A 12,393-nucleotide genomic window follows, 5' to 3' on the forward strand; every position below is an offset into this window, starting at 1 on the left:
AAAAAAAATAAAAAAAAAAAAAAAAAAGGGAAAAAAGAAAGAAAACATTTTGGAAGCAAAATTTAGTTTTGTCATACTTCTACATTCATATTTAAGTGGATATAGAATAAAATTCCCATTTGGACGTATTTTCTCTCAGCAGTTCAAGCTCAACAGAACCTGCAAATGAGAGGAGGCTGCAGAAGCCAAGGATAAGAAGACACATCATGGCTGGGCGCGGTGGCTCATGCCTCTAATCCCAGCACTTTAGGAGGCTGAGGAAGGCGGATAACCTGACGTCAGGAGTCAAGACCAGCCTGGCCAACATGGTGAAAACCCGTCCCTACTAAAAATACAAAAATTAGCTGGGCGTGGTGGCGCACGCCTGTGGTCCCAGCTGCTCGGGAGGCTGAAGTGGGAGAATCGCTTGAACACAGGAGACGGAGGTTGCAGTGAGCCGAGATTGCACCACTGCACTCCAGTCTGGGCTGGATCAAGACTCCATCTCAAAAAAAAAGAAGAAAGAAAAGAAAAGAAAAGGACACATCAATCCTAAATCTAAATGTGGTACACACCTAAGAAGACACATCAATCCTAAATGTAGTACACACCTAATAACAGAGCTTCAAAAATACATGAAGCACCAAAAATGATAGAATTGAAAGGAGAAATGGACAAATCCACAATTAAAGTAGATATTTCCACACTTCTCACTTGGTAAAATCACTTGTAAAACCACTCTGCCCATTTTACAGAGGAAAAAACTGAGGCCTAAAAGGATAAGGGGTGAGGACTGAAGTCAGTGGCAGAGCCAGGCTTAGGACCCAGATCTCAGGCACTCTCTACCTGCCCCCTGGACAACCACCTGCAGGAAGGGACTGGATTGTGAGGGGGTGTCCCCAGTCCCATGCAGGCTAAGGAGGAAGCAGGGTCTCAGGGCTGAGGTCAGGCAGGGGGGCCACTCCTTAGAAACCAACCAGCCAGGAATGCCACTGTCTGTCATAGTTTCACTGATTGTAGGGAGGTTAGAACCTCTATTTGGGTCTCAGAAATAAAGAGAAGAGCCTGCAATTCCAGGATAACACGGTAACAAAGGGCCAAAACGCAAAGGCGTCCTGAGGGCTAAGATGGAAAGTGAAACTTTCAAGCTCCTTCTCTGACCTTGGCCAAGGTCGTTCCCTCTGGGTTCCCAGAATAGGAATGAACCCATGTAAGGCACAGGGAACAGAAAAAAGGAGGAAGGTAGAGGGACAGCCTTCAGCCTGGTGCAGCCATCCCGGTGGGACAACCCCAGGCAGGAGCCGCTCGGTGTCCGAGGATGGCGGGAAGTCGCTGGGCTGCGGCTGGGGCCGGAGGTGGGCGGAGGAGGGTCCGGCGCTCTCTTTTTCTCCAGATACGGAGCCCTACGTGTGGATCAGTCGCCTCCCGCCCAGGGTGTGAGCGCCCCCTCCCTTCTCAGCCTCCTTCGGCCTCGCCCCTCCCTCTCACATTTCCAACTCCCAAGGATAACTTGTCGCTCGCTTCAGACGCCCATGGCTTCTTTCAGTCCCTGGAACTCGGCTTTCTCCTCTACCTCTTTTGTCTATTTGTGCATTTGATGGTTTCTCTGGGCGCGCCCTTGGATCTGCTTCTCTCTTGCCTGTTATATTCTCTCTCTCTCTCTGTCTCTCTCTCTCCCCCCCGCCCTTCTCTCTCTCTCTGCTCTCTCTGGCCATCTGGGCGCTGCTCCTCCGCGCCTCTGGCCTTCCCGCGGCGCGCCAGGCCCATCTCCTCACCAGCAGCTCTGGGATCCGACGGCGCCGCGGGTGGGGGCAGGTGAGACGGCCGAGCCCCGCCCGGGCGGAGGCAGGAAGCGCTCGCGCCAATCCCCCTCCCGGACCCTGTTCTCGCCCGCAACTCACTGGCGCCAGGGGGACGCAGGAGCATGAGCCCCTTCGCGCCCCCAGCGCCGTCGGCGTCGCTGCCCCAGACACAGACACTGCCTCGAGAGGCTTCACAGAGCGGGGGGGCAGAGGGCGGCGACCCGGAGCCGCCTTATCCCCCGCCTTGGGCGCCGTCACAGTCCCCAGAAGCCCTGGGCTCCTGCAGTCTACCAAGACGCGCGGCGGACGGCGTGGTTCCGAGAGGTAGGTGAGGAGGCGGGCGCAGCCCTTCCTCTCGCAGCTGGGGACTGAGGCGTGAAAGGCCCCTCTCCAAGCTGGACAGCCCCGTGGCCCGAGCTTTCAGGACCGACTGCCCGTGGCAGGCGTGGGCTACCCAGGGCCACCGGCTTAACCTTGATCTCCAGACCGAGGCAGTTTCCCGGGTGGGGCCTCGGGGCGCACCCGAAAAACGCCTTGGCCTTCCCATGCGGTCGCACCCGACCCTACCTCTCTAAGAGAAGGTTTGTGTATGGGGAAAAGGGTCGCCTCCCCTCATTCTACCGGAAACCCTGGCTCCCCAGAGCCGGGTGCTCAGTGCCCCGCCCAGCCTGAGGCCCTGCGTCCTGGGCCTCATGCTCACAACCCCGGATTCCAGGCGGATGAGAGAGGCATGGGCCAGCCACCCTGAGCAGCCTTGGGGATGAGGAATCGCTTGGGAAGGAAGAAGGGCCACTTTTCCTAATGGAAATTAGAAATTGGCCTGGAACTCTTAGTCTAGACAGAAGCCCCCAGGTCCCCAAGGTGCAGAATCAGCTCTCCCGCGCGCTGTCTCTCTAGCTGCCTCCTAGCGTGGAAGGGGCAGAATACTTGGGGGAGTCTCTTGCTTTGGCTTTTGGGGGCCGCATAGGTTTCCTTCCCCTCTGGACTGTGAGCAGCCTCCTGCCTGAGAGACCGTGTATCTGAATCTAAGGAATGCCAGGAGCCGCCATCTTATTTGAACCTCACACTCACAAAAACAGGGCATGTGCATTTTTGTGGAGGGGCCTGTTGTTTATGGGAGTAGGCAGAGGGCATCCAAAGGATTTCAAACTGTGTGGACTGACTCATGGGTCAATACAAAAATTATTCGCCTTTGAAAAGGCACGTAGAGAAAAGCAAGCATAAAGGGGTGTGCATCGTGCATCGTGGGTATTGTGGAGTCTGGGAGGAATTAGTAACCCGCAGGAGTCAGCTAGGAATCTTATATGACAGCAACTATGCCTCTCAGAGTAGTTAACCACCGTTTAAAGATTGAGGATTTATACAGACATGCAAAAGAGACATGAAATTATGTGCTCCCAATTGTGCTCAATAATAAAGGCAGTACAAGGGAAATTCATATTTTCATCTATATGCCTCCTCCCTCCCGAAGTAGACCATTGCTTGGTATATTTCACATATTCCACATACCAGAGGCGGAATGTGCAACTGACTGCCCAGGACTGTGCTTTCCAGTACAAATGGAAGCACAAAGATGCCTAATGGAGAGGACTTGAGTTCTCTTTTCTCAGTGCACTTCCCTAATCCTTTGAGGAAGCAAGTCCGGGGAGCCGTTCCTGATATGATCTTCCCTCCAAATCCCCTTTTGGAGCTGCAGCTCCTCGCTTTCCCTAAAGTCTGGTGCACTTGGCTCCAAGTCCCCATTTCCTCAGTTCAGAAAGGATGAAGCCTCCTCTACTCCAAACATATAGCCCTTGGCTCATCAGGAGAATTGCTCACCTTCTGCCGTGGTTTAGAACACCACCCTACACAGGCATACACATACACACTGCCCCAGAAGAAATGCAAAGAAAAGCTTTGCTAGTCCAAGCAAGGTGTTGTGGGAGACCTCAGAGACCCTTAGAAAGAGCCTTACTCTCCACATTGCAACTTGAAAGACCCAGGACATCCCTCCCACCCCCACAACAGACACGGTTCTCACCACCTGGGAAGGCACCAAGCCCATGAGGACAGGAGAATCTGTGGGGCTGGGAACTTCACATCCTACCCACCCTGCCTCCAACTTCTTTTTGTTTCTGGCCAGATTAAAAGTCAAGCTTAAAGTGCTGTTGGGTTGGAGAATTTTGTTATTTTAGTCTCTTGTTTCCTCTCCCTAGTTTTCTTCTCCCTCATCTTCCTTTTACTCCCAGGTTTTGCCCATTTTTTTCTCTCTCTCCAAACAGAAAATCTGTGAATTTTCTGGGCTTGAACAGAAGGAATGAGGAGGGAAAGGAGGGAATATTTGACCTATCCAGGCAGCAGTCAGAACTGTAATTGACACCAAGTCATCCTAGCAGACCTTGTCCTCACAGGCTTAGAGGATATTTGATTCTACAGTCCCCCACCAGCACCCCAAGATTGAATGGTACCTCCTTCCTCAAGAGGGACTAAGGATTTGGGGCTTCTGCAGTTTTCAAAAATGGGAGAAGACAAAATGCCATCATTATTCCAGTGGCCAGGTGTGGAGGGAATCTGCAGTTTGGCCAGAGGCCTGGTCTCAGAGAAAGGAGTCTTGAGGGCTGGGGGGTTGGGGCAAGACCTAGGGCCAACTTGGTTCTGACCCTGCCTGCCAGTGGGGAACCTTGGGCTCTTCACCAAGTAAAGGCAAGATCAAGGGATTGGAGGTCTGAGTCCCTCTCTTGCCTAACTGCCCCAAAGGCCCCAGAAACTACTCTGGGCCAAAACTCAGAAACAAAAGAAAGAAACAAATACTGGAAACACCCAGATTTATAATCTGCTTAGACACCCAAACTCATCCTTAAAGCAGTAAATACAATTTATCTCCTTGGCTGCCTTGCAACTTTGCACTCAGTTTGGCAATGTGTAGATGGGGTCAGCTTGAGTTTCAGAGCTTGGGGGTCCAGCGCTCAATGTCTAGACAGCTAGATCTGCGGCCTCTCACCTCCTTTCCTCATGTACCTCCTCTTGCTTCCTTCACCTCCCAGGGCTTCTCAGAAAGTGACAGCTTTCTTGTAGAACTGTGAAATCCCACAATTTCAGAGGATTTCAAATTCCTTGAACTTCAGGTTGAGAACTATTTGGATTAATTAGAGAAGTTTGTGTCTGGAAAATGTTGAGACCAAACGCGGGTCTTTACTTTTTTTTTTTCCTTTAGCTGATCTCAGTGCTTACCAGGTCAACTTTCACCTTTAAAAACACCCTGGTGGCAGTGTTTCTTTGCCACCACTGTCTGTAAAGCAAATGGCAAAAACATCTCAGAGCTTTTAGTTGGGCCAGGGAATTCAAATGCCTCCTTTCTCAAGAAGATGCCAAAGTGGCCACCCTCAGCCCACTTTCCATCCTTGCCTCCTCTGCCCTTTCCCCAGCTGCAGTTATAGGAATAATGGCCTTTAACTTGCAGAGATCATTAAAGCTAAAGCCCTCACTCTTTCCCATCACCCCTCTTGGGGCCGTCTGAATCACTTCTTCCACAGCCCTCCTCTTTTGAAGCACTCTCTAGTACTGTTAAAGGCCGAATTTCGGCTAGAGCGAAGGTGGGGGCTTAGTCCAAAATAACCTAGATATTAAGTAACAGTAATGATTTTTTAAAAGGTAACTATGAACTCTAAAGCCTCAACCACCCAGAAAAGTTCCTCCTTAAATTGTTGAGGGCGCTGGGTGCAGACACGCAAGGACTGGCCAGAACGCCAGAAACTCCTTTAAGGAGAGAGAAGTCAGTGCCCAAATTCCTCATGCTTTAAAGCAATATAAGACTAGACAGTCCAAATTTTTACTCGTTAAACCTCTTCTTACCTCTTCCTCAGGTCTGTTCACTCCTTGGTCCAGGGAGTTCCTGGGCTCCAAGGTTAACCAGAGGGAACCAGAGGCTCCCCGCAGCAACCTTCTCGCTTCTGGGCTCCTCCTGGGGGCTGAGTGGTCCCCTTTGCCTTGCTATTCCCGCTGCGGCTCCTAGGGGGACAGCTCCATGGGATCAGGTCTCTTCGGGGGGTGGAGGGTCGCGGAAGTCGCGACCAGGGGTTGGAGACCGCTGAGTCCCTCCGCTGCGGACCTGCCTGGGACTGCGTGGAATGGACCAAGTCCTCCGTCTTGGATTCCCTAGTGCACGACGGCGAGCGCTCCGCAGTGCTCTGCTGGCGATCTGCACCTGTGTCCCGGGGCTGGGCGCAGAGTGAAGAACTCCGTGCAAGCTGGTGACCGGTTCCGCTACTGCCTCCCTGCTGTGAGCAGGAGAAGAGGAAGTCTGCCCCATAGGGAGGTGGCCGGGCGGGAGCCGCAGAGTCAGCGTTGAGAGGAGGGTCAGGGGCATCTCGGGATTCCGCGCGCCTTCGGCTCCCTCTCGCAGACAGCCCAGCCTCGGGTTGGCGTCGCAGTGATGGAAACTGGGGAGGGCCTAGGTTGGAGTCCCAGTAGTCCGGAGGAGGGGGCCAAAGCAGAGGATTAGGAACCGGGCTTTCATATCCAGCCTCGGCTCCCGGAAGCGGTACTTAAGGGGCGAAGTGAGGCCACAATTACAAAGGTGCGCCCTCCGATGCCTCAAGGTGAAGGGCCTGTAGATTCACAACCTCCGCCGTCGGGGAAGGGGGAAGATGAGGTGTGATAGGGAGGCTATATCCAGCCACCAGCGCAGGGAGTGGCTCTAAACGCTGACCCAGCGCCTCGCCCCAAGCGGGATCTTGGCGCGCGGATAGACCGAGCCCGGGGTGGGGCGCCTTGCAGGGCTCCCTCGCCCTTACCGAATGAGCATCTTCTTCACGATTTGCTGCTCAGAGAGGGAGTGGGTCCTAGTCTCTGAATCTCAGCGCTCCCGACTACCTCGCTGGTCCTAAAGAACAGTTCATCTGCTCCCTCCTGGCCGCCTGTGCCAGCGCCGCTCACCCACTTTTCCAGCCCTGGATTTCCTCTCCCCGAATGCGACCTTCCTTCCCACAATTAACAAATGATCTAGCGAAACCCCGCCAGGTCCCCAGCAGAGGAGCACCTCCATCCGCCCGAACCAGCCAATTAATCAGAGTATTAAGGAGCCTGAGGAGTTGTAATTGGGTGGTTTGGGACGAGGGGACGCTGAGGAGGTCATTAACCCCAGCGTAAAGATGGGGAACGGAGACGCGCCTGGCCGCCTCTGCCGCCCCTCTGGGCTCTTCTTAGCACGCGGGTTTTGGCCACTCCACCTGCCTGCTGCGCTCCAGTTCCCACCTCCAGTCCAGCTACTTCACTTCTCTGTCATTCTCCGTCTTTTCTCTGACAGCCGTCCAGGGCCCCTTTCTTTCTGCCTACTTCTGTCTACCTGTCCAGCTGCCTCTTGCACCCTTTTTGTGACCCAGCGGCCAAGAAAACTCAAAGGTCATAGCTGTTGGCCCCCGCTGATGGTCTCTGGGCTCTGGGGTCTCAGACAGTTCCTCAGGGCTGGTTGGAAATGGTGGGAGCTGGAGATTTGGACACTATACCCATTCCCCAAGAGAAGGGCATTTGCAAAGGGGAAGTGTTTCCTGAAACGTTCAATTCTCTTTCGGTATGAGATGGCTTTGGACAAGGTGGCAAATGGCGGAAGGTCCAGGCCCCAGTGGATAAAAGCTCCATATCACTTTGATTAGAGACACAGAGACCTTGCATCCTCCTTGTCTGAAAAGGCAAATACGGAGGAGGTAGTGACTGGGTGTTGTGGCCTGCCTGGTCTCAGTCCAAGAGTCCCTAGCACCTGCGACCTGGTGCCTAGTGTTCCAGGAAGTCCAGGTGACAGTGTCTATTCAAGCTTGTGAAACAAGAAATTGTTTGTCCTTTTAATTTGTCTTGTCAGATACCCAAGTCTATTACAACGCCTCCCTCTGCATTACATTTTTGGTTGGTTGTATAGGAATGGTGGATGAGAGGTTCTTAACATTTTGGGGGGCCGCTCCCTGATATGATCATTTAAATTTTGATGAACAATATTGATTCCCCTCTACCCAGAAAAAAAAAAAAATGCACTTATGTAGTACTCACCAAATCCCACAATGTCAGAGAGTTTCAGTCTCCTGAGACACCAAGTTAAGAACTACAATTTGGATAGATCAAAGGAGCTGGTGTCTGGGAAATGCCGTGGCCAAATATAGTCAGTTTACGTAGCTCTTCACCCTTTCTCTTGGCTGACATCTCCATTTTGCCAGGTCAACCTTCACCTTTAACAACACTCCGGTGGCAGTGTCCTCTCCCCACCATTACCTGTAGGGTCTGGTCTCCCAGTGGGAGTCAGTCTTTCCTTCCTAGCAGCTGGGAGCCTGAGAATGTGGGAAGAGCTTTGCTGGGGAAAGCTGATCGTGGACTGGCCAGCGGATGGAAGTGCAATGGAAGGAAATCAGGCTTAAGCAGCTTCCCAGGGACTTAAAACCATACCAGGACTCCTGAAAGGGAAGACTATCTGGAAACAGCCTCCTAAGTAAAGCTGTCTGTAAGTCAAGCAAATGGGGATTGGCCAATAGAGTGTTCCTTTGTGTCCCTTATTGACTCACTTATTACTTTTCCTCAGGGACCCCAGCTCTACTTGAGGCTGATTTAGCCAAGGTTAGAGGCTAGGGAATACCAAATGCTGGACTTAAAGGGGAAGGATTTGCTCCCTAATGTTTTAGTAATCTTTTTTTGTAAGAGATAAACAGCATGTGACCCCTGACTATCCTGGGGGACCTCCTAATTATGCCCAGCCTCATGGGTTGTGTCCTGTTTAGACAAAGAGTGTAAAGAAGGACTTAGCTGTTCTTCCCCAACCTATTAAGTTTCCTGGCCATCTCCCCACCTGTGTGAATTGACCAAGCTAAATCTCCCAGGAGAAAAATCAGGCTTCTTTGGGGTCTGGGAAGTAAATAAACTTCATTTTTCGAGGACTATGTTAAGACAAATTAGGATAACTGGAAATTATCTGGCTAATTGTACCCTCCCCTCCAAACATACTTATACTCCAAACCCAAGCCCTCCTAGCTGCTCCTCAATTGTCTATACATTTCAAACAAATGTGACTTGGCACAGGAAAGACTCCAACTCATTTCTAGTTGCCCCTCTCTGCACTGCACAACCACCACCCACCTGCCCAGCAGTTCGAGGCTGTGACAAAAAACCAATGGTTGGCTAATAGTATTCAGACCCCTGCCTGAAAATACAAAGAAAAAAATAAACAATTCTCTTCTTGGGACAGCTTAAACTGGATAATCCTGGCTGTGAAAACCTGACCTAAATGCTTTTAATCAGAGCAGAAGAAATATATGCTCATTTGCTCCTTACTTTACTAATTAAAGAAAGCTAATTGGTGTTCTCAGAAACTTCCGACTGAGGGTCAGGAGCCTCTAGCCATCTCTTTGCCTGCCCCACCCCTCCTGCACTGGGCCCTGCACTGTGGAGTTGGCCTTTTTCTGATAGACAGTTGGAAGGGGGTGCTCCCGACCTTCTGGCTCCACCCCTGCATTAGGACTTTGGCCCTGAAAAGGCAGTGCTGCTATTGGCCAGAAGTTTTTGCCCAGCAGGCTTGTCCCCTTTCTTGTGTCCTGGACTTATTTCTAGGAGCCAAGACCTCTTGCTGGCTGCCACATCAGCACTGCTAACTGGTAGGGTGCAGCCCTGCTGAAGCCCCAGAGCTCAGCCCAGTGCTGGGCACAGTAGGCGCTCAGGAAATGATTGCTGAATGTGGAATGAAAGTCCCCAGCAGGCAAAAGCCTGTGACTTCTTTCAGTGGGGCGGTGGTCCTCTAGGACGAGTGCATGGAGAACTTCAGGGCCGCCTCCTGGGTACCCAGGAAGTAGGTAAGACCTGGTTTTTGTCAAGCATTTCTCAGATGTTCTGTTTAATTCCAGCTTCCTGGCCCCCTATTTCTTGTCTACCCATTTTCTAAGGCAGGACCATGCTCACCGCAGCAAAGGGAAAGAACTCCTTGAAAAGTCAAAGGAATACAAGTCACCACTTCTCAGACCTTTCCCCTGTGAGATCCAGATACTTCAGGCTAAAGGGAGTTTGAACCTGAAATGAGCCAGATAATTGCCCCAATTCTCTGTACCTTATTGAAGAGGTAGTTACAGGTCAAGGGGTCCAAGGGGCCTCGCTTTTATAGACATTGCTCTAAGTCAAGAGAATACGTTATACATACACAGCTGAGACACACACACTCCGTCCTAGGCCGGCTCTCTGTGAACAAAGCAGATTTCCTCCTTGCCACTCACCTCCTATTCCCATTTTCCCCCTCCTCTTTTCTCTTCTTCCTCCTCCTTGTTATTAGTAGTTACTATTTACTAAATGCTGCCTGTGCACCAGGTATTGTGCTAAATGCTAGACACATAGTAAATCATAGTACATTAATTAATCCTTACATTAACTTTAAGAGTTAAGACACCAGATTTTACAGATGCAGAAACTAAGAGTTATTTTTCAAGCATGAAACACATGTGTGTATGTGTGTGTGTGTGTGTGTGTGTGAGAGAGAGAGAGAGAGAGAGAGAGAGATACGGGCAGATCTGAGTGCTCAAGTGTTATAAAGATAGAAATAAAGAAAATTGAGAATGAGGAGATCTTAAAGTTTTGAAACATAGAATGCTTTAATAGGATGCAGATAGTTTCTCCTGCCCTAAAGTGAACAAAGAAGTGAGGCAATTAACTGGCTAATTCCAAAACCCAAATGCTTTCCCTTGAAATGGGCGGATAATGAGGCTGACAGTATGTTCACAGTTGAATTCGCCTGATGTTGCTCCATTTTTCCCCCTTAACTTTAGCGAATCCATTGGGCAATCACAGTGAGATGCACAGACTTCGCCCCGGACGTGCACATATTCACACACACTCACACACAGGAATGCTGACACACACAGACCTGACTTTATTCTGCCTCTAGAGTCTTTTATGACTCAACCTCCGGAATGAAAATAGGGGTTGGAGCGAAATAATGTGTCCGAGGGCGCAGCTGCTCCAGATGTGCGCTGGGTAATTAGGCATCCTCAAGAGCTCGTGCCGGCTGGGAAATGCACCTCTTGTGGGACTGCAGATCCCAGCAGGCACCCATCATAGTCTGCCCCATAGTAGGTGCCTGTCCTTTGCTGCCTGGTCCCAGCAGCCTGTCCCTCCTCTTCTGCCCTTCTTCCTCCACAGGTGATTCTCTGGCGCCTCTGTTTTAGGAATAACTGCAGAAATGTCTCTCAGAGGGCTCTGCAGTATAAAATGGCATCTCTGCCACAGGGGAAGGGGAAGAGGGACCCTGGTTTCTCCTATCCTGCTCTTCCTAGGCCCTGGACGTCTCTGAGGGGCTCATTCCAGAACAAGACTTCTCTTTCCTTGCTCCACAAGAATTTAACAAAGAGGCCCTATTTGGGTCAAGTAGGAGAGTGGCCTGACTGGCCCTAACACCCTTGGTTTGGGGGCTGCGGAGCAGTCCTGTTGCTGGCAGCTTCTCTTAGTTGTTGAGCCTCTTTCACAAAGTGTTCGCACTTCTCAACTTCCCTGTCCAGTAGGTCTTCATCTGGGCACCTTGGGGCCTAAGGCACTTGGCCAGGGTTGTGCAGCTAGGGAGGTCATAAGTGAGGAGTTAGCATTTATTGGAAGAGAGGGGACTGGATTTGTCCTGGCTCTGAATCCTGGCCCAGCTGTCCCTATGTCCGCCTCCAGTTTTCTTATGGGCCTCCACAAATTTGAAATTCAAGAAACGCCAAACGTCCAACATAGAAAACACCAAAAAGCTGCCTTTCTGGAGATGAATTTTGCGTACAAGAAAGACACGTTTTGAGGGGGTGAATCGTTATGGTAATTTCGGATAAAGAACATTCCCCTTGGAATAGAGGGCTCCTCCTCCAGCCCTGCTTCACCACTTTTAATAGCTGCTCTGATCTTGGGCTCATCACTTAATCCCTTCGGACCTCAGTGTCTTCTTTTGCAAGCTGGGGGAGGGGGTTAAAGATGCTGGCGCTGCCCTCTAGCCTGCTGCTGGGGAGATCAAAGGAGATTCGGGCTGTGGAAGGCTCCCTAGCGTCGGAGATGGGGTTAGGAGGTAAGGGCCAGGGGGTGGGGGCGGATGGGGCCTTAATTAGCTGTGGATTTCTGTCCCAGCGCACTCATTTAACCGTGTTTCTCTTGGTTGGCAGAGGGCGCCAGAGGCGACATGCCGGCGGCCAGCTCCAGGCCGAGCCCCGAGCGCCTGCGGGAACAGGCCCCTTCACCCGGCGCGGGACGCAGAGCTGCGCGAGAATCTTGTTCAGCGCGGACTCAACGCCAGGGCGCCGCCTAGAGGTCGGTTTCTCTCTCGGCCTCACCCGCCGGGAGACCATAGAGCTGCTTCCCCAGCCGCCCGCCGCCAGAAATAGAAAAAAAAAAAAAAAAAAAAAAAAAAAAAAAAAAAAAAAAAAATCCAGCTGGGGTCTAGGAACAAGACGTTCCGGTACTCTAACTTCTCCGAGACTGTCTCCTCCCTCCCCGCCCCGTAATGAACCCCGTGAAGGGAGACGGGCCGGGAAGTCCCAGAAATATTTATTCTTGTGACTCTCACAAAATGGAAGAGGGTCTCAATTTTTGTTTAAGGATCTTGTGTTCTGCGTCTGTGTCTACACTGCCTTCTCTCACCATCCAAATTGTCCAG

At 51.4% G+C, this 12,393-nt stretch overlaps 1 protein-coding gene across 1 annotated transcript; it reads left to right on the forward strand.

Annotated features, from left to right (window-relative positions):
* Positions 1–1,724: 1,724 nt before the first annotated feature.
* Positions 1,725–12,119, forward strand: LOC108516497 (actin cytoskeleton-regulatory complex protein pan1-like). The gene is made up of 2 exons (XM_017854028.1): positions 1,725–2,105; positions 11,903–12,119. The coding sequence occupies exons 1-2, from the start codon at positions 1,904–1,906 to the stop codon at positions 12,043–12,045; spliced, it is 345 nt and encodes a 114-aa protein (XP_017709517.1). The 5' UTR covers positions 1,725–1,903; the 3' UTR covers positions 12,046–12,119.
* Positions 12,120–12,393: the final 274 nt, after the last annotated feature.

Source organism: Rhinopithecus bieti, unplaced genomic scaffold (assembly GCF_001698545.2).
Source record: "Rhinopithecus bieti isolate Rb0 unplaced genomic scaffold, ASM169854v2 scaffold_35856, whole genome shotgun sequence".
Lineage (NCBI taxonomy): Eukaryota > Metazoa > Chordata > Mammalia > Primates > Cercopithecidae > Rhinopithecus > Rhinopithecus bieti.